The sequence below is a fragment of the Columba livia genome, chromosome 4 (genome assembly GCF_036013475.1).
Source record: "Columba livia isolate bColLiv1 breed racing homer chromosome 4, bColLiv1.pat.W.v2, whole genome shotgun sequence".
In the NCBI taxonomy this organism is placed as follows: Eukaryota; Metazoa; Chordata; class Aves; order Columbiformes; family Columbidae; genus Columba; species Columba livia.
Window position 1 is genome coordinate 56721748 of NC_088605.1, and position 21956 is coordinate 56743703.

The following is a 21956-nucleotide window of genomic DNA, read 5'->3' on the forward strand; positions in this document are numbered from 1 at the left end:
AAATATATAAAAAACAGACACAACAAACAAAACCTCACATTTACTAAAATTCTTCTATTTAGGCAATCATATAAAAGCAAAACAGATAGGAAGAAAATCATAAGAGATAAAAAGGTGTCACAAAGTGCAATGCAATGTAAAAGGTTTTGAGTCAGGATACGTTGTCAGAGTTGTTTTGCCACACAGTTTGGTGAAAGCATAAGGAGGCTGAGACAAAACCTTGAAATGTTTCCTTTTATTTGCTATGTGGGTTGTGGTATCAGATGAAAGTTCTGGTGCTTCTTGTGTCTGTGGAGCCCAAACACGGGCAGGGACTGTGGCGGCTGCTTCATGTCCTGAGGTTGGAGAAACTGAACATCTAATACACTGTTGTTGTTTTGAATCCTGCTAGTCTTCAGCAGTTTGAGGTATGCACTAAAATGGGTTTTTTTAAATACAAAAAGCCCTTTGTCATTTGCCTTCCAACTTTAGTACGTATCCATCTGAGCCTTCTGCAAGAGCTCAATGAGGAGCCACCGTTATCTGTGTCCTAGACTTGGACTGGGTAATTTTGGGAAGATGCATAGTAAAATAAACAAACGTGGTATTACTACTACTACTAAGTTTAGAAAAAAAAAAAAGGCAAGCTGGAAGCTCTTAGTCTGAAGCAGAGGGTGGAGCGGGGGGAAAGTGCGGAGCCCATATAACAATGGGGAGTCCACTTTATTAGTATTAAGGAGGAAAATAAAATCTGCTCCGGCAGTAGTGAAATAAAACACCAGGAAGATTACATCAGTCTTTGTTTGCACACAGTATGGTTCTTCTCTTTCACTAGCCAATTTGTATATTTGAAAAGGCAGTTGCTTGGCTAAAATAATTAGCTGAACTTCATCCAGTTCCCCAATTATGTGAAAAAAATGTTTGAAGAAATATAGACAATTGTTGTTGAGCAATTAAAAAAGCAGTGGTCACTGAACAATTATAGCACCTCATCTAACTGCCTGTATATATTGGAGTTTCGAAACGAGACAGACAATTCTCAGGGACTCTTTGCTGTAGCTTTTGGGGCTTGGGATAGTGGCTTTAGAAGTATAACAAAATCCTTACTAATTCTACCTGAAACTTGTGCAGGATAAAGAAGAGTGATAGGGTCTGAAGCTAAATGTATATTTAGAGGGAAAAAAAAAAAAAGAGTAAACTGGATACAAGTCATGTATCCTTATTATTCTACAATTTAATAAGCAAAAATCTGTATTAATAAATGAGATAGTTTTATTATATATTCCTTTATTCCTAACTCTCTTAGATCAGTATTGTGGGGAAAAAAAAATAGACACAATTTTTTAATGTTTCAGCATTTGAATAAGAGACTATTGCAACTGTTTGACTAACATTAATAACTCCCTGTGGGAGGTCCAGTGTCGTATATTAGCAAGAACTTTAGTGGCTTGGAAATCATTTCTCCTTGCTCCTATGTTTTCACCCAGGGAGGCAGAGCTGTTACGTTTTCAGGAAAAGTAGTAATCAGAGATTTTAAAATGGAGGCTACTTGAGTAGGATGCAGAGTGCTGCTGGCTGAGGCAGTGGTCAGCCCCATCATTTTTCAACTTCGAACTCCTCAGTAGGCATAAAGCCATTAACAAGAAGTCATGCGTTTTGTTGTTTGTTGTTTTAATTTTTGTTAAACCACTTTCCCATTTTCCAGACCTGCCAGCCATATTTTTACGAGACTGTTATTCAGGATGAGAAGAGTCAAGATGTCTCTGGTGGCAGGGTGGGAATCCCAGGGCCCCTCTGGCTTGCAGACCGGGCTGTGTGTGGTGGGCAGCCGAGCTCTTTGCCACGGCTGGTCCCGCTGTCTGTGGCTGGAGGCTGCTGGGCTGGGGCCAGGGGGCCAGGGCTGACCCCCACAAGTTGCTGCAGGGCTGAGGCTGTCAGGCCTCCTTGGCCATCCCTTCCCTCAGCTCCTCTCTGCACCAGATGCTTCTGAAGCCTGTTGCCACCTGTACATCAACTTATGGGGAATGTATCATGTAGAACATAAATGCAACATATTGCACCAGTCCTGACCCCTTCAGCAGGCTCAGACAGGGCAGAGCTGAACAAACACTGACAATTCAGACACATTTTAAAAACATTTTTGCCAGTTCATTAACATTGTCGCTGTATAAAACTCAAATTAATTGTGTTGCTGTTCCGTTTAGGGTGGTTGTTGTTGATGCTGCTTGTGTTCTGCTGGGTAGCACAGGAGTTGGGCAAAGCAATGCCCACCTGGGTCCCTCAAAGCTCCCAGGCAGTGGCTTTTTCTGCCAGCCTAGGAACACAGGGACCAGGCAGCATTTTGGGGCTGGCGGGGCTCCTGCTTCATCCCTGTAGTCCCCAGCTCCCCTCCCTAACCTGAAATTTGCAGCTCTGGTGTGTCTCACCGACCTCTGCCCACCAGTGTGTGGTTTCCAGGTCACACCTCGCCTTGCTCGCGCGCGGGCTCCCCATGCTTATATGCCCTCCCATATTTACCCTCTGGATATTGTTTTTTTGTCTTTGCAGGGAACGAATGCGCCAGTCTGCGATGTTTGAGCTCTGCCAGGGGATGCACCAGATCAGTCTGCAGTTTGTTCGCTTGCAGCTTAGCTTTGAGGAGTACACTATAATGAAAGTTCTGCTGCTGTTAAGCACAGGTAAGTTAGCTTTATGGTCATGTGGGAATACTTGAGAATAGTCCAATTCACAAAGAGGTGCAGTGATTTTAACTACTGTGACAGAAGAGCCAAACTGTTTCCAGCGGGGCCACAGCAAAAGCCTGGTTTTATCTCTTAGGGCTTATTTGCAGGTCTCACTCTCTATTAGCATGGGAAGTGTCTTTGTAGTTTGAATGTGCATTGGAGGGGCAGGAGCAGCCTGGCAAGGGGCTTTGGCCCCCTCTCTGTGCAGGAACCTCTCAAGTCTGCCAGGTGTGCCCAGAAAGTACAATGGCCGTGGTGACTGGGGAGAAATAACCACTCAACACTCAAAGCCACCAGTTTGGGTGAATTAATGTCACCTTTGAGACTGAAAAGATGTACATTGCCTGTAGTGCAAAATGGGAACTTTGCCAATGCCAAGTGAATTGCAAACGGTAAACCTTTTTACAGGACTCTGAATGTTTAATAAATAGCAGAACATGCTTTATTTTTCTCTTGAATGTGTTTGTTAGAGCACCTTGTAGTAATTAGCAGATCTCTTGATCTTGTCTTGCTGAAAATACTGAAAATCTCCCACTCTGGTATAATCATATAAATACACAGGCAGTTTGTATGTTACTTTTCCATCAGTCTTGATGAAAAAGCCACTTACCTGTAAACAAACTTTCTTCTGGGCAATCACACTACACTCCTTTTTGTGGGATCCACTCGGTGACACCATCACGAGATAACGCGGCAACTGGGCGTTCATGATGTCACTTCAGTGAACTCACCAGGCAAGAATTCCGCGGGCAGAAGGAGGCTGGATACGGGGACATGGCGTGGGGAGAGGAGGAGCAGGAGCTCAGAGAAGCCGCTGTGGTTGTTCTGGCCACCAGCAGCAGGACGCACACCCAAGGCTGCCGGGTCCGGGGGCTGCCCAGGCTCGTGCTGCGCAGAGCATCTCCCGATTCAGTGGTGAGGGGAGCCCAGTGTGGCCTTTGAGATCTTGCTGTCTTCTCCCATCACCCCATCTTCTGCCCTAGCAAGCTGAGAGAAGAAACTAATGGCAAGCGACAGGCATTAGTTGTGCCACGCAGGAGGGTGCCCGTGGCACCCTCCCCAGTAAAGGGGGGCAGAGCGGGCTGACGCAGTGATGGATTTAGACACCCCAGAGCCTCCCGAGTCCCCAGCCCTGACGTGGACATGTTGGCTGCAGGCGGAGTCAGATGCCTACAGAGGGATTTGTATCATCCGGCAACTCCAAGTGGCAACCCCTCCAGGCAAGGTGGTGGGATGGGCGCTTTCTCCCTGTCTGCAGTGCCTTTCCTTCACACCTCGCACATCCCACCCAGCTGGGACCTCTGTGGTTGAAGTGCTTGCCTTTGAAGGAGGACATGAAGCTGCAGTTTCCATCCTGGCTGGAAGGGATTTGGATAGGCTAACAGAAGCCTCCTGGGGCTGTAAGATCTTGGGCCTTGGCTGTCTCCCTCCCTCCCTCTCATTGAAGCCATTCCAGCTCCCGGGGAGCAGGAATGCTGGGGGAGACATGCCACCAGCTGGGGAGCACTTTGTGTGGGGTCTGGACCCCAAGTCCTGCTCCACCAAGGGGCTGAGGAGATGGTCTGCTAGGGAAACTGGGACTGTGGGGACCTGACATGCTCTGTGGGGGTAAATGGGCTTTTTTGAAGGTTGTCACTCCAGTCTTTCCCAGAAGCAACCAACTAAGCTTCATGTGGATGTGCTCAGGTGGGGTCTAGCGCCCAAAATTTTCTTGAGAGCATTTCTGGGTTGGAGATCAGGCTCTGCTACTTTTTAATCAGCCCTAAAAGGGGAGAATCCTCAGAAAAAGAGCCTAAAGGCGTTCTAAAAACACAGCAAATTTTTTTAAGCTAGGTATTTTTATTCTGCCTTCTTGAGGATATTCACTGACTTCATTGTGAGAACCTGTTAGGCAAGATCAGCCTGGCCAGTTAACATCAGCTGCCTGGGTCCCTTTGAAACACACACTACAGTCACCTAATAAAAATAGTTTGTTTTGGGAGAATCAAGAGATTTACGTTAGAGAGAAAGAGAGGAGAGAGGAATGGAAATGCAGACAGTGATAAAAGCCAGTAAGCATCACGTGAAGGGCAGCAAACCTGGTTTCAAATGATTCCACCTTGATCCAACCTTATGACACACAACACCAGGTTTGTTTTCGTTAAAAATTCTTTTATTGAATCGCGTGATGAGCAGAGTACAAGTTACTTTGAAACTTTCATGATGACCACATCAAGGAAGTTTCACTCCATTTACATGTGGAAGAAACCACACATTACAACTCAATTGTTTTCTTGCTTTCCACAGACCATAGATTTTGGGAGCTTGCCAAAAGCATTGCTGCTTTTAATAAGTAAAATCAGAAACACTGGGCAAACCTCCAGAATTTCATGTTTTGCTTGAGTTCTCTTTATTTGTGGTCTTTCTTTCTTAATAAACTGGCAGGGGTGATGGTATAATAATTTTCAGACAGAACAGTAAAATACATAGTAGTAGATGAAGAAAGAGTGGCTCTAACAGTCTTCAAGCAGCATGTAGGAAAACAGGCCTGTAAATATTAAAGGAACTGTAAAGCCTGTGCATTTTGTGTCAGGGCCACAGTATGCTCCGGTGGCTTTACTCGTCTTGATTGATGTCTCTGTATTCATTCAGCTTGAGCTGAATTTGTACATATGTTCCAGACAGTTTCTTCTGTCTGTCTGACTGAGAGATTTGGCACCTAGAATTTAAAAATAAAACATTATGTTTATATAATATAAATATTTAATATTTACCAAGGGGTAGGCAGGTTGGCGTGTTACCTTCTAGGCTTTTTCTAAAGATTCCTCCTTGCGGCCCCTTCCAGCACGTGATGGTCGCAAGTCTTTGCTGCTCATGTGGCGGTAGAGCTCCTCCTTCTTTTCCATTGCTAAATTGCTCTGGTAGATGGTGCTGATAGAAGATACTGGTGCTTTTTCCGAAGGTTCTACTCCAGAACTGTTTGGGCAGTTGTTACCTGCTTATGGTGTGATTGCATTGGGATAGAAGGCAGTTCACAGGATTTGAAAGAAAAGGGAATGGATGAACAAGACAGCTGCTGTCAAAAAGTAAAGTCAGACTAAGCTAAATTGGAAGATCACCTTTTTTCTTTTTTATTTTTTTAAATAAGTGACCTCCTGTTTATCTTACCCTGACTTGGCTTTCTGACTCGCTTAGAAAATAAATTTGCCTCTGTACAGTGTAATATTTCATTTTCCTTCTGTGGACTGACATTAAGAGATGCAGACTAGGAAAATATTTCATGACTAAGCAGTATTCAACCAATCCAGGTATTAAAAAACCAGAATGTTTTGTCTAATGTTGTTAATAACCTCTTTGGGGTTTTGGTAGAGACCTGATCCTGTAAGGCATTTATTTTTGGGGCAGAACCTGCTGGAGTGGAAGGGTATTTGCAGTCTGTAAAGAAACAGTGCATTTTGTAATTAGCCTGGCTGAGTGAGCCACAGTAAAAAGTACCGAAAAACTCTGCTTTTAGCTCATTTGTGAAATGATCCCTTTGGCAGATGGGAACTGTGACAGGACACTAGAAATGCTTGTATTAAAGGCTGCAACTGTATGTCTGCGTTAAACACTGGGTCAGGATCCCAGTTTGGAAAATAGTCATCTGTTCCATGCAGAATAACAGCTCTGTTTGTTCTAGGTGTTATGCAGATGCTTACCAACATTCAAAGAACTTTTAGATGTTACTTGATGGCATAAGAGCGTGTCACTTGTTCTTGTAGCATTTCTGCACGTACCAGCTGTAATCCTGTACCTTCCCCTCCTCTGCCAAGTGTGGGGAATCATTCAAGAATGATGAATCACATCTTCAACTTCTAAAGAAATAGGCTTGATCCATCTGCTTTCTTGATTTTTTTTTCTCTTTGTGTGTGTGGTTGGGTTGTATTAAAAACAGTTTCAGCATGAGGATAGCATGTGTTGTATGTCTGAGATGTTATCTTGTCCTCTGCCACAGCTTCTTCAATCACAGATCTGGAGAGGATGCTTGAATCACTTGAAAATCTGTCTGATGTTGTTGATTCCATACCAATGTCTGTAAAATTATGGATTTTACTTAAAGGTTTAATTATTTCATCCATTAACTAGTGTAACTTTTTAAGTATGCACATCAGAAGCATAAGCAATACAGTTAATATTAATATAAGACTGTCTTTTCAATGACAGTTCCCAAGGATGGCCTCAAAAGCCAAGCTGCATTTGAAGAAATGAGGGCAAATTACATTAAAGAACTAAAGAAGATGGTAACTAAATGTCCAAGTAACTCTGGGCAAAGCTGGCAGAGATTCTACCAACTGACTAAACTCCTTGACTCCATGCATGATGTAAGTATAACTCCTCAGGGAGTGCAGACAAGTTAAGCAAAAATCTCTCCGTTAAAGTGAACCAGTAGTCTTTAATTGTGTTAACTAACAGGGAGAAAAAAATTAAATTCTTTTTAAAGGAACATCTGAGAGTTAGCAGATGAATTTAAGGACAGCTGCCAAGTAAAATAAGAAAATGTAGATCATTAAGGGCTGGGTTCTGCTGCCTTCTCCTGTGTTAAATAGTAATGTGTTCAGTGATTCACTGAAGGTCAGTAGAGCTCTTGGTGGGGTCAGAGGCTCTTCAGGAGGAGAAGTGATGTGACCTGTGACCCCAAGTCAGACACAGAACAAGTGTGTCACGCAGAGTTGTCACGCAGGTCGCTTCTCAATGAAAGATTCGGGAGTAGCGTGTCACACATCTAATGTGCTCAATGTGCTGATAAAAGTTGAATTAATTTGGTGATCATTGACAGCTGGGATTCTAGTGATGACTTTAAAAGATGTATTAAGTCTTTGGAGCCATCTTGGGTATTTGAAGCTTTGTTTGAGTTTTCAAGTGCAAGGTTCACTGTATTGTTTGGTTATTTTTACTGCCCTGTCTCATTCCAGTGCGAGGGTGTGTTTTACATGCATCAGATGTGATGAATGACAAGGGAAACTTAAAGTTTAGTCCCAAAACACCCAGGCTGTTGGCGCCTCAGCCCAGAGTGATGCTGAAGGATTGTGGTGGGTGCACAGGACCAGCTCAGAAGAGGTATCCGTAATATTGAGCTGTTCAGTTGGGAGCATCCCGGTTCTAGACAGTAAAATGGTGTAAGTGCAGAGATTTACCTCTCCAGACGCTTTGAGCTTTGGGGTTCCCACAGGGGAAGCCAGTGACCCAGCTGTAATAGTCTCCCTAGGCTGAGGGGTTTTTCCCGGTGCCCCCCAAGAGAGCCCAGGCGCTGTCCTCTCTGAGGCTGCCCCGTGCTGCAGCGAGGGACAAGGGACGAGTGACAGCAAGAGCGACCTTTAGCGGTGTTTGGGTACACGCGAGGAGGGGTCCCATGAGCAGAGGATGAAGCCCAGCAGCATGAGCTCATCACCTCCCAGTAAAAACTGGGCAACTGCAGTAAAGGAAAAAAAGCTGCTCTACTCCATCCTGGGTGGGCAGGGAGGTGACTTTGCTGCATGAAGAACATGCAGCACTTGTTTTCAGAGCCTGCATATAAAGGTACTTCTTTGTACTTGACTTAAATTTCTTTTTTTTGTACAGTTCAGTGCAGTGCACTTCAGGTCAAATCTGTAGAAGTGCCTGAGGTCTGTTTACAGAATGTACATATGGAATTATTTTTCAAATATTGTTCTGTTGTTCATTAAAACATTGCAAATCTTAGTGGGAGGCAGGGAGAGTATTATTAGTGCTTCAGTGATAGCTCGTTCTTCAGAGATCGGGTTTCACTCGCTCCCTGCCAGCAAAGGAAGTTGTAGTGTTTGAGTGGAAAGAAAGGGGACGGGTGATAATATCATTTGCAAGATACTCACTTCTGAACCTCAGGGCAGCATAACAAACCCCTGCATTCAAGTTGTATTCTAATCCTCTTCAGAATAGGCAGCATCTGTGATTTGTTATTGAAATGGGTGTGTTTGTGTGGTTAAGGTGACAGGCTGACAGACTCGCACTTACCGAGAAAGCTACCATGTCCTACAGACATTTTCCAAAACACAGTGTCAGCCACTGGGAGCTGAACTAACTGGAGGAGCAGACTGCTCATGAGTTTTATTTCATTTTTAATTAAGCTATTTTTACATTACTTTTGTTTTAATAGAGCACTTTCTTACAAAGGACTCTTTAAAGAAAGTCCCATTGTCAGCATTCTCAGTTGAAAAGGCCAGTTGTCTGCACAACAGTGCTTCCTTTCAGGGACGTTATTGGAGACTTGTTCAACAAAGGCACTTGTTTATTTTTTCTCCTTAAAACTGACTTTTCACTTTTTGGTTTTTGAAATCCACCAGAATAAATTTAGAGCGGTGATAATATTAACGAGAAGTGAGAATTACTCCTCTCCCCACACCGCCTGTTAGTGCAGAATTTCTCCATTCTATCAATGGAAATGCAAATTTTCTGCTCACTTCCTTAGTATAGGAAGAACACTTTTTCAGCTGTCACCTATGCATTTTTAACTTACTCCATTACCACTTTAGAGGACCAGAATATATTTGATGCTGAGCATTCTTAACTGGAGCTAAAGCCCCACATTTACATGCTGCTGTAGCCACAGCCTTGGCATTTACAGCACAAGCCCAAAGGGACTGGTGCAGAATTCATGGTTATTCAGTCTTCCCGCTGCCTCCAGGTTTTCCATCAGAGCAAAGCAGCATCTCACTATTTGTGGAGTTTGCTTTACCTGGGTGTAGCGGTAAACAATGAAAGAATACTGCTCCTTTGCACATTCACACTTCCTTTCATCGACCTCATTTTTAAATAGTCTTTTGAAGGACTATGTGAAACCACATGGGAATATCAAATTACGTTCTGCTTGGCTTATATAATAAGAGGAAGTAAAAAAAAACCCAAACAAGATGGTTTTACATTGCTCAGTGTACTAAATCATTCATCCACACAGTGAGCGTATGTGCAGGTAGAAAAGTGCCGAGGTGAGGAAAAACGAAATTTTCAAGAAGGCCAGGTCGGCACTTAAGTGTTTGAAAAAAATCAGCAACTTTATTTAATGATCCATAAAGCATCAAAGCACCAAAAGCGCAACAGAAAAATAAGAGATCAAACCCCATCCCGAGCAGACAAGATAATTACAGTTTCATGCACTTGCCTGCGCACACCTGCACTTGGCCTTGGGAGCATGTCTGCCTGTCCCTGCCCCCCGCACCAAAATGCTCTGTATTTGCGTGACACCGTGTGGAAGCAGCGGTTGCTGACAGGCTCACCCGCTGGTACCGGTGCCCTTCCTCTGCCCCGGCGCAAGGCGACAGAGGTGAGCAGGTTGTTGCCATTTCCTCGCTGTTGTGCCGTGGCTCAGCCCTGCTTGTATGGATGGCCCCTAGTGTGGGTATCTTCTGGTTCTGTAATCGACGTATTTCCTTCTTGTAGGGATTGTGTTTCTGCTGTTGTGGCCGGCCCGAGTGCATCATTTCACGAAGCAGGGCGGTGTGTGTTGAGAACCACGGCGTAGCAGGGGTAACCAACCTCTCTACTCAGGACATAAACTTTTCGATTTTGTGCCCGTGAATGGCCATGGGTGTTTCAGGGAGAGATGCGTGTGCAGCACTTGGATGTAGGTGAACCGTGCTTGTGTGATCAGACAAACGGCACGCAGGAACATTAGAAACAGATGTACCGCACATGGTATCAAAAACTCCATTTGGATCCTCCTCAACATCTCCTGTTGGGTTTGGCAGGAGGGGTTGTATCTTGCATGGCAAGCCTCATTTCATATAGAGCGTATAGTGTACGGTTAGGCGGTTTGCAGAACAAAAGCTGAATTTGGTTTCATTCTGGCTGATACTAAACAGACTTTGAGTTAAGAGGGCTTTTGTTTCGATGCCATGACATTAAACTCTAATGTGAACCTTCCCCTTGTCTTGGCAAGGCAGAGCACTGCGCTGTCATTTGCTTGTTGATATTTTCTGCCAAACGAAAATAAATTCTTTAAGGCTCATGCTGCTGAATAATTAATTTTTTATGGTTCCTGAAGGGAATACTTTATAGCTGAGATGGATCTTTCCATAGGCTGAGCGCGCCAGGATCACACTCGCTGAAAAAGCTGACAGTGGGAAGCAGGGCACAGCTCCTCTGGGGGCAGGTTTGCGTGGCTCGCTGCAGTGGATCCAAATGTGTCTCTGCAGGTGCTTAATCCCACAAATATGAAGCTGCAGATGAGCCCCTGAGCTGTTGCCCGCACCTTTGGGTGCACTTGCTTCTGCTACCGATCTACCAGAGTTTTGTCCCGCATCTGGTGTGCTGTTTGGAGCCTTGTTTATTCCCAGAGCAGGCGTTTTCCGTGTTGACTCAGAGGCGAGATCCAGTCCCTGCTCCCGGGGTGGCCCCTGCAGAAGCAGCAGCGATGTCAGAGTGTGCACCGGTGCGTGTTGCAGCAGCCGATGCACATCTGTCATGGGAGAAGTTGATTCCCAGCTCCCTAATGTAGACAGGGGCTACTCTGAGGGTTGTCAGTTGCATTTCTTCCTTCTTCACCTTAATAGGTGTTTGTTGGAGGGAGACGGAACCTCCCTCCTGCCAACAGAAGAGCAAGGGAGGCTTGGCCCAAATTTAGCCTAGCCAAGGGCTGAGGATTCTTCATTGGTGTGTGATCCTGTGGGTTTACATGTGTCCTCCAAGCACACAAAATGAGCCCAGCTCAGGTTCCTACATGTCATGCCCAGATGTTAAGTGCTGTGGTTTCGGTGCGTGGATGTTTATGAAGAAAACCTGAAGAAACGAATGTGGTTCCTAATTAAATAAATGCGCCTGTCCAGGCAGAACTAGGTTCCACATTTGCTGTGGTCAGATACTCTCAGTGCCTAATCCACATGCATTTTATCCACCTTTTACTACTTGCTAGCATGAGCTAAACAGACTGCATGGGTGTATTGAGAGACTTCATCCCTTGGACTTACCTCATTTTTCCCCTCTGTGAGAAGTTTTAACTCTTTGGGTTCGTGTTCAAGACTAGGAGTCAGCTACTCGGACACTGACATTTTTCACAGTCATAGCTGTAGCTAATAACAGCAAGAAATTACTCAGCATTGTGTTGTTACCCTACTGCTGTCTTAATTGCTGTCTCAGTAGGTTTAATTGGAAATATGCTGCTGCTGCTGAAGTGACTGTGGACTTCCATACCACACTGGGTGATTTTGAGAGATTCTGAAGTCAGAAAAATGACTGAACATAGAAAGGTGCACCCTCGCAAATGAAACAGTTCTTACTGTTTCTGGAAATACCAAGGGAATGGTGAGATTGCCAAACTAAAACCAATTCTTTTTGCTGTAAAAATTCTGCAAGTGCTTGAAGGTCACTGTAATGGTATGAACTTCAAGGACTTTACATTAAAGGATTCATTTTTTTAATTATGAAGAACAGTATGTGTGAAAAAGTCCATTTTATGGAACCCCCACCCTAATAACAGAAAATTATGTTTGATTAATACTCCTATTTCTCAGAGGTGCTTAATACAGCATATAATGCAAAGATTAAGTAAAAATCTCAGAATTATTAAGACTACTGTAGCATTGAAAATGTTTAAATGCAGCATATTTGATCTAGAAAACTCATAAGCCCAATCTAGAAGTGCTGGATAGCTTGTGTTATTTTACTATTTTAGAGACCACTTGTAACCAGTGGTACATCAGCTGCTGTCACTGCAGTGCCAGAGCTTGTCTGTTACAAAAGAAAGCAAACTTTTTCATTTCATTTCACTGATGAGGGAATTTCTCTTTTAAAGCAACAGGTTAGCTGAATTATTTACCTGCTATAAATCAAAACTACATCAGATGAATCCTGCTTGGGATGTAAAAGCAAGTACTGAAATTTCAAAACTAACATTGCCCATGGAGCCTGAATTTATTTATCCCTTCAGTGCATCTCCATGCTAAGGCTGCTGGGCTGGGGGTGGAATCATACCATTTAAAACATATGAGAACATGCCTGCAGAAAAGAGCACTGCTTGTGGCTTAGTGCTCGGTCTTGCAGCCTTCGCTAGATGACCTGATCGTATAGTTTACCTTTTAGTGCCTCTGAGCTGGCCTTTGATTCTTCCACATTCATTCCTCTTTGTTTTCAATTGGTGCTAGAAATACTTCCCCAAGCCCAAAAGCCACCCAGTTTTTAAGGCTGCCAGTTAAAAAGGTCCTGACCACAGTGTGCATCCTAATACTCCTGTTTTCTTCAAGTGGTTGATTATTGTCCAGTATGTCAAGCTGGTAACTCTGCTTAAGAAAAGAAACAGAGGAACAAAAAGTGTAGCAGACTAAATAGGTATAGAATGTGTATTATCCATAAGGCTCCAAACCCAAGTATTACATGATGGGGGAGTTCTAGGTATTTTCTTTTAAACTGCTGTGTAAACCTCACCGTTCTCTGTGCCAGTGCTCACAATGTGCTGTGGTACGACAGTGTCCCTGATCAGACTCCAGTTTTCCCCTGCGGGACTGCTGGCTCATTCATTGTATAGCACAAATGATGCTCTCTTCATGAATGTTATTTTCATTTCTCTTTAGTCCACAAATTCACCAGGCATACATATATACTTGATACTACTAAAAGCTTGCTAAGAAGGCAGAATTAATAGTTTCCACGTAGGCTTTTCTGCGACAACTGTCTCAGTGCATTCAGAGGTTTCACAGGAGTGTGAAGAGGCAGGAATTGGCTTGAATTTCACAGGTGAGCTGTCAGCACAGGGAGGATGACTGGCAAAGTGATGACCCCAGTCCCCTCACATTTGGTCATGTGAAACAACTTGTGTTCACGTTTAAGAAGAGCAGCACATTCCCTGGGTCATTATGAAGGCGCATGGCTTGATTTCCCGAAGTGATGGTTTGTGGTGACACAGGCAGGGAGGAGGTAGTGGCTATTAAACCATCTCCTTCACTTTGGTTTTGTGTACGTTTGGAGTATTTTGGGCATAGAGTATTTGCAGAAACAACCTCCTGCTATTGGGTAAAGTAAACCTTTCAACATCAGCATTTTTTTTCCCTTGAAAACCAAATTATGTCTATGCTACTTATTTAGCATGCATCTGTTTAATTAATTAGCATTGGCTTATGACATACCAGATCATTGGGAATGAACTAAGTGACAGCAAACAGGCTTGTGTCGTGCTCAGTAGCAGAAAATCGTGTGGTTGAGTGATCCCAGCACTTCTCTGTGTTGTTCATAAATTGCTTGTGTTTGCAAGAACAGCTGTGAAAGTCCTGCAAACAGGTAATAAGGGACGGTGCTACTGGAGGGTAGTGTGTTGCTGCCTCTATTTTTTTTAATTTCCTTTTCCACCTTGCGGAAGTTTAGTTTTATTACTCTAACACGGGCTTTACTGCATAGTGCAATGCTTTGTGTTAAGAATTGAAATGACAAACCAACTTGATAAACTAGACAAGCAAAAAGGGTTTAAGTCCTTTGCAAGGCCAAAAGGCACAAAAATTAAGCTCTGTATAACTTCTGAGTTTTAAAAGAGCAGAAGCTGTTGTTTTTCTTCATTCTCACAACACAGTGATTTGGTGAACTGCAGTGGAGGGGGATGTGCAGACTGGAACCTAGACACGCTGCACTCACGAGTGCCTCAAAAGTTGAGTTGCCTCTGTCTCAACTGACTTGTGCGTTTCTTGAACAAAACGCTACAAGGAGTCCAATGTGTAAGGCTCACACCAATCAAAAAAATCTAGTTTTGAAATAGTACTATCTTACTACTAAAGATGACGAATAAGTGCCTGGAGGTTGAGTCATGAGATTGCTTTGCCATACTTTTATCATTAAAATAGAAGTAATTCCCTGGGCTGTGATGCTGGGAAAGGTCTTTGTATCTTCACGGTTCTCATGCTGTACTGGCATGTTGTCTTATAGCAAAGGTAAGCTGCAGTTTGCAATTTTGTGTGGAGAAAAATAGCACAAAACAAGAGACAAAATACTCAAAAGCCAAATAATGTTCATTGTTGTGTGGTTAAGTTTCCTATAATGTGTAGACCAAAATGAAGCTTTATAATGGACAAATGAGAAGAACAGAAGGTGAGACAAGGTCCAATTCAGACTAAATTTATTGGTGCTTTCAAGACACATGGTATTTTTTGTGTACACCAAAAATCTGATGGTACCTTGAGACCATTTAGTACTTTAGCTTGTGTTCCTGTTGACATCCTTTCTTAGGATTACAAAATGGCTATCAGGCACCATTTGGGAGAAGAAGTTTGGGATGTATTAAAAGAATGTATTTATATATAAATATGAAATTGTTCATCTGATACAGCATTTCTAAAGACTCTGAAGCTATAAGACCTGCAGTGCTCCAGTGTGACCCAGCATTCATGTTGTTCAGCTAAAAACATCAGCTGCTCAGGCAGTTGTAGGTTGTGGGCCCTGGAGAGTTCACTGAACTAAATAATGTGATTTAATGAACATGTATCCAGCTGAAATTTAGAGATACAATAGTTTATGGCTGATCTTTTCGCTCTGAGCTGAAGGCTTTATTTTCATAGACAGTTGCCTGTTAGTGAAATGAAAAGTGTAGTTCTGCTGAAAAATCAAATCTGAGGCATTTTGTTTTTTTCTAGTTAGCTCATTTTTAACCAGTTAAGTAGCACTTTGGGATGTGAGGTCTTTTGTTTGCTCTTTTAACCCTTGCAAATGGACTGCCAAGTCTGAGTGAGATGCCGTTTCTTGGTGATAATCCACCATTATCAGTAAGCTGTAGTTTGCATGTGAAATTCTCAGTGTTTTTCCTAAAAAAGTGTTTCTTTCTCTGTTTCAGCTTGTTAGTGACTTATTGGAATTCTGTTTCTACACCTTTCGAGAGTCTCAGGCACTGAAAGTAGAGTTTCCAGCCATGCTGGTGGAAATCATCAGTGACCAGCTACCAAAGGTGGAATCTGGGAATGCCAAGCCCCTGTACTTTCACAGGAAGTGATAGAAAATGTCTTAAATGGAAGAACTTTGCCTTAAGTTTCCCTGTGTTATTCCACACCCATGAAGGACTCAAGAAACCATATTTTAAACATGCTATCTACACTTGTTCAGCAGTCTCTGCATAGTCTAAAATCATGTGAAGGGTTTGGGGAATGAAAAAAGGGTTGACTTGGATTTGGCAAGACCTAGATGTTCGGAAATTACCCCATAACCCTCAAACATTTAGAAAATGTTCCTGTTCCTCTGGATGAAAAGCCATATCTAGTCAATAACTCTTTGATTTTGATATTTTAACAGATGGAGTTTTAAATATGCCATGTAGTTTCTGGTATTGTTTGCTTGTTTTAAAAGGGTTCAAGAACTAATGAGAACTTTTTAAAGCTTACCCTTGGTTTGCACATAAAACGTAAAGTCAATATGGGGCATTAATATTCTTTTCTTGTAAAAAAAAAAATAAACAACAAAAGCTATATATATACACACATATATACACACAGACACACACACACAAACAAACCCTAACGTGTAAAGTAATAACAGAACATTTGGTGTGGAATACTCTGTTATCCCCACCTGTGGCATTTGTTATCCCATGTTATCCCCTCATAGATGATATGATATACACTGTGTTAAGTGTCCATTTACTATTTAATTAAAAAGGATGAGATGTGAAAACAAATGCCCTGGTATCAATTTATAGTATCTATTGTGCTGGCTTTACAAATAATTTTTTGCAGTCTTTTGCTGTACTGTACATTGCTGTATGTATAAATTGTGAAGGACCTGAAATAAGGTGTAAGGAACTTTTGTAAATGAGACAAAAATCTTTAATGGTTAATAGGATGAATGGGAAAGTATTTTTGAAAGAACTCTATTTTGCTGGAGACTATTTAAGTACTATCTTTGTCTAAACAAACAAGGTAATTTTTTTGTAAAGTGAAATGTTCTGCATGCATAATGAACCGTTTACAGTGTATTTAAGAAAGGGAAAGCTGTGCCTTTTTTAGCATCATATCTAATTTACCATCCTACAGTATCTGTTGTAAATAACCACACTTAACCTTTTCAGTTGTATTTAAGACTTTGTTTTCCTCTATCTTTTTTTCTCCCTTTTGTCTCGCTTGCAAGCATACGTGACCTGAGCACATCTTAGAAATCCTGCTTCATATTTCTGTAGGAAACTACACTATGTTGTGTTGGCCACTTTACGAAGGTTTCATTTAACAAGACAAATTACAGTTTCTCCAAAGCTTTTGCCAGCTTAATGATGTAGTGAGTTCTTGCCCTCTATTCCCCTTCTCTCTCAGGGGAACCGGGGTGAATAAGATGTTGAATGATTTTTCTTCTTTTATTAAGTTTCCCAGATTGTTTGTTTTTCCTTTGAGTACTGGATATGTAAAACATCTTTAAAGGTCAGATTATTATTTCAGATGGGGAGAGCAATTTCTGATTCTGATGAAGGGAACATGCAGATCATTACAGTAAGTATATTGAACAGCTTTGTACTGGTGCAAAGAAGGATGGTAAGGTACTGATGAAGGGGCAGATTAGCCAAGTAGAATTCTTAGTGATAAACCGTAGGTAATTTTGTAAGCATTTTTGTAATAATCAGAATACATCTGAAAAGACAAATGTTCACACAAGGAGTTCAATGCAGTTGGTCTGATTTTGTCTCAAAAAAGTTTTCTCTAGAATAAGACTGCAAAGAAAAACTTTTTGAGGTGATTTTCATAATTTCACAATTTCTAAGCAAATACAGAATTTTGGAGTAGAAGAGAGGACAGGTGAACTTTTCTGAGGCTCAGCTGTTGCTACCGTATGCTCAAGTAAGTAGAACAGTTCTTCAGAGTCCTAATCTCTAGTGTTCTCTCTGGGTGCCACTGGTGTTTTTGAGCTCTAGTTTGTCCCTTGGCCGGTCAGAATGTAGCATTTCTTTCAAATGGTGGTCGAATTAAGAATTCTGCACCCTTTTGGAGTCCAAATTTTGAGGTGCGCTTTGGTGCACTGAAGACAGTCAGTGCTACTTGTCTTTTTAAATGACACCTGCCTTATGCAATGGATAATCTGTAAAGACTGTATTCAGAGAGGTTTTTTATATATAAATATATACATACATATATTATTTGCATTTTGGAAGTCTAATTCATAGGCAGATCTTTAAATACTGACCTGCACAGCAATATGAAAGCCAAACTTCCAATGTTAGATACACAGCATGCAGACTGGTTGTTTACAGTAAAGAAACAGTCATACATTCATCTTTTCATTTACATTTTTTTTAAAGTCTAAAATAGAAAATTTTAAAGCCAGGTTCTGGGTGAATACAGTCTGCAGCAGCTTTTTATATTAACAAAGTTACTGCCTCCTTTTCTGTCTCAGAGTAACTTTGCTTGATTGAAATAGCAAAGCCATATTCTACACTTCACTGTTAAATGCCTGTCCCAGTCCAAATTGTTGTCTGTTTGCTCCTATTTTTGTACCTTATTACTTTTAATCTTGGTTTGGTACAATTCATAATTCACAGAAACTTCATATAATTAAACACACTAAATTAGTTTTAAAAAGCAATTTATATCTTTATGCAAAAACGTATGTCTGTCTTTGCAAACAACTGTAAGCAGATTATAATAAATCCTTTACTTTAATCACCTGTTGTTTATGAAACCATTCATTGATGATTATTTTTTGCTAGAGATCATTGAAGTAATAGATACAATTGGATATAGATGTTGTAAGAGGCAGTATTCTCTTACCAAGGACACCTAAGCAGAATAGCCATCACTTTTTTAATCTACACCTGTGTACAGCAAAAAAAACCACAAGCTTCGTTTTTAGCTACTGGGAAGTTACGTTCTTTTGGATTTGTTTAGAATGAAATAGGCATTTGTCTCCTGCAAAATACAAGACAAACTAAACCATCTTTTAGAAGTGGGCTTCTGTTCATTGAGCTACGTTATTTTGTTGTAAGAAGGAACGGGGATATACAGCAAGAGCATTGTATACACAGTTAAACATGTAAAATAGCGTTAGTGTACTGCAGTGGGTATTTCAGGAATACTACACATCATGCAACTGAACAGTTGCGCAAAATAAAATAGAAGAGACTAAAGTTTGCAATATCAAAATCCTATTAAAAAGATACTTTACAATCAATAATGCAAAAAGCTAATTCACAGGGTGGTGTTTTTCACTGACTTGTTTAAACATTTATGAAATTAAACAATTCTACAGTTAATGCACTTTTAATTGTTTATTAAAGATTTGACTTTTTCTTTTTTTAGAGCAATGTTTTCAGCTGGAGGTCAATGACTTGGTAAGAGAGACAGCAGTTCTGAGGCCAGGAAGCTCAGAGGAATGTTTAAGAATTCTTGGAGTTTAAATAGATTCCTGGATGAAAAATAAAAGCAGCCAGCAGTATGGTGTAAACAGTAAAATCTATGCATAATGATGCATTTATAATTAGGGGTTTGCTTCTGTATGTTTAAAGCTTTTTAAATAAATAGAATATATTGTTTGGTCTTTATGTTAATGTCTGCAAGTACCTATTTTTCTTTTCCTCTTTTCTTTCTCTTTTTTTTTTATACAAATTGTACAAATATGAATTAATATGAATTAAACTGGTTTGATTGCAAGGATTTCTTGCATTTTAATCTCAGATAGCTGCTGGTGCAGTGATATCCTTAGAGACAAGCTTCTGTGCATCTAGAAACAATATTAAACAACATAAAGTAAGTAACAATGCAATATAACATCTTTCTTCATATGTCTAGCTCTTGGGGTTTATCGAGCTCTATTAATTTGGATGATGCAGCGCATATGGTGGCTTCAGCCAGGGAGCAGCTCCTTATGCCACAGGATGAAGAGGAGTTTGGGTGACTTACAGGGATAAAGGTGTTTGCCAAAGGACGCACTGACACTGCTGCATCCCACTCAAAGGAACAAACCCAGCAACCTCCAAGAGCTGGGCAAGTCTGGCTTCCAGTTTCAGGTAACAGAGAGCTGCTGTACCCATTGGCCAAAGTTAAAATTTCTCCTGGGAAACAGAGATATTCACTGTTTTGCATACATCAGGTTTCCCCAGTGACTAAATCAAACTGCATTCTCAAGGCCAGGTCTTTTCCAATTACGGTAAGAAAGTTAGAAGGGGAAATGAAACTCTTTCTATCGTGGTTTTTTCTGTGCACTGTCTATCTCAAGTATTTACTGCTAAGTTCTGGATGAAGCTATTAATAGGTCTGTGGTGTAAGCCTCGATTTAATTACATTTTTTCTTTCTTTAAGAACAAGTTACACAAACTTTTTATTGCCAAAAAATCCTTGCACCTGCCTTCTGTTTGCTGAATTGTCAAAAGGAAAGAATAGTAGAGGATCAGCAGTGTTAAGAAAAATTTCCCATCTGCTTAGAAGCAGATGTATCTGTCATATGCTGTTCTAGAATTAAGAAAATGCTATCACTACTTAAAAACCTAACAATCTTGTAATCTGACCTCAAGCTGGGACACTGCTTTCTTTCAGGTATCTACAGAGAACGGGAGTTTCTGATGAGTGCATTACTGAGAAAGAAAGGCGTGAAAAAAAGTCCTTTCATTTCAAAGATTTTGCTAGGTAAAACATGCCATAGTGTAAGGTTTTCAAAAGAATGTTTTAATTGTAGCTGTCAATAGGGTGAAGTTTCTTTGCTCCTTACCTGTGGTTCCTTCAAGTACAGATGAGGGCACACTGTTGAACTCAGATGTGGAAAGCGATGTCCAAGGCATATTTAGCGTAAAAGGTGAAGACTTTCAGTTAAACTGTGTTTAGTGCTGGTGCATTTGCATAAACCCACGGTCAGCAAACGATGGACTCTTTAGGTTGCAAACAAGGTAAGAATTGTGAAATGGGTTAGGATAAGAAGGAACAGAGCATTGAGAAAGGCAAGTTTCTCCCTGAGTCTTTTCCATGATAAAATTACAGAGGCTCAGCTACCAAAAGCTGTAAGCAATGTAGCAGAACACTTATTTTCATTACAGAGCAGATAAATCAGTCAATGAGATTTTTTCATTCAATTCCAATGAAAGACAGGGCATCAGAAGGAAACCTGCCATGAAGATCTGATGAGAGAGTGATTAACAACATTCAGCAGCCTGAAAATCCCTGGGTTTTTCACCCAGCAGAGTGAACATGCTGCCCAGCCAAGCGCAGAGCTGCACCCTGTCCAGTGACTAAGACTGTAAATTTCTACTGATCCGAGCCAGTCAGGAGTCTCAGCTTTTCCATTAATTATTCAGCAAATACACATGCGACCTTAATCCCCAGGCTGAAGGATTCAATCTCTGGCCCCACAGTGATGGCAAAACAAATGTACTTTTACATAAAAAGCACAACATAGTGTTGTGTTTGTTGGTTCCCCCCCTGCCCTGCAATTTGCTCTCTGATTTCCAGCCTGTGTCATGCATCCACTACCAGGAATCTCAGCTTTTTTGAAACTGACAAGTACCTGACTCTGTGTGGAGTCACCTGCACCTGGGAAGGGAAACCCAACTGGAGGGTTAAGCTGAACCTGCACCCACAGCTGTGACGCTGTGACACAAGAGCAGGTCCCTGTGAGGTCCCTTCACAGGCTCTCTCCACAACAGATTCCCTTTTCCTCCTTCCTGGGGGATCTGATCTGGCTCAGCTTACACCACTGCCTGTAGACAACATCTAGGACACGAGAAAGTTTGGATTAGTGTTACCTCTGCCCAGTGTATCATTGCCCAGTAGAAAAGTTTTATTCTTTGGGTTCTGTGTGGCTCCAGAAGTAACAGGAATCTCAAAACATCTCACCTAAAGGCAAATAGGGTCACAGGACTGAAGAGACACACTAAGTCTTTTATTCTTCTACATATCTGCTTAAAAGAAAACCACCACAGAGCTAGACCTGAAAAGTACATGGAGAATTTTTAAAGACAGCAGCCAGAACAAGATCAAACATGCACTGCACGTTTAATACAACAACAAAACAAATGCAAGTGACTTACAAAGCTTGTGTCAAGTTATCACAGCTTTGCTATCTGACAAGCCAGCATACCTCACTGCCACACCTGTGAGGCTAATACCAAAGATTTACATTCTCTCTTTTCATTCAACATTTTTACCAGCCAGTAGCCATGAAAACAGTTTGTCCACACAAACACCCTGCTGCCTCCAGAATGACTCTTTAAATCCATAAACGAGTTGTGGGCCCAGGCAACACAAGACTCAGCCACAGCAGTGCCTTGCCACCTGAACAAATCAGAGCAAGGAGACCTGCCCCCTGTTGCTGTATGCATTGGTGCAGCTATTTTCTTAATCTTTAATCCAAGGA

The 21956-nt window shown here is 41.6% G+C and overlaps 1 protein-coding gene across 5 annotated transcripts in view; it reads left to right on the forward strand.

The window, feature by feature from the left end:
• Positions 1–19155, forward strand: part of NR3C2 (nuclear receptor subfamily 3 group C member 2) — a 211674-nt gene extending 192519 nt beyond the window's left edge. For 4 of the 5 annotated variants that reach the window (XM_065061886.1, XM_065061888.1, XM_065061887.1 and 1 more), the window contains 3 exons: positions 2527–2657; positions 6885–7042; positions 15478–19155. In XM_065061886.1, the coding sequence (XP_064917958.1) occupies positions 2527–2657; positions 6885–7042; positions 15478–15633 (445 nt within the window). In that variant the 3' untranslated portion in view covers positions 15634–19155. The remainder of the gene's footprint in view (positions 1–2526; positions 2658–6884; positions 7043–15477) is intronic. The other variant, XM_065061889.1, reaches the window with a different exon arrangement.
• Positions 19156–21956: the final 2801 nt, after the last annotated feature.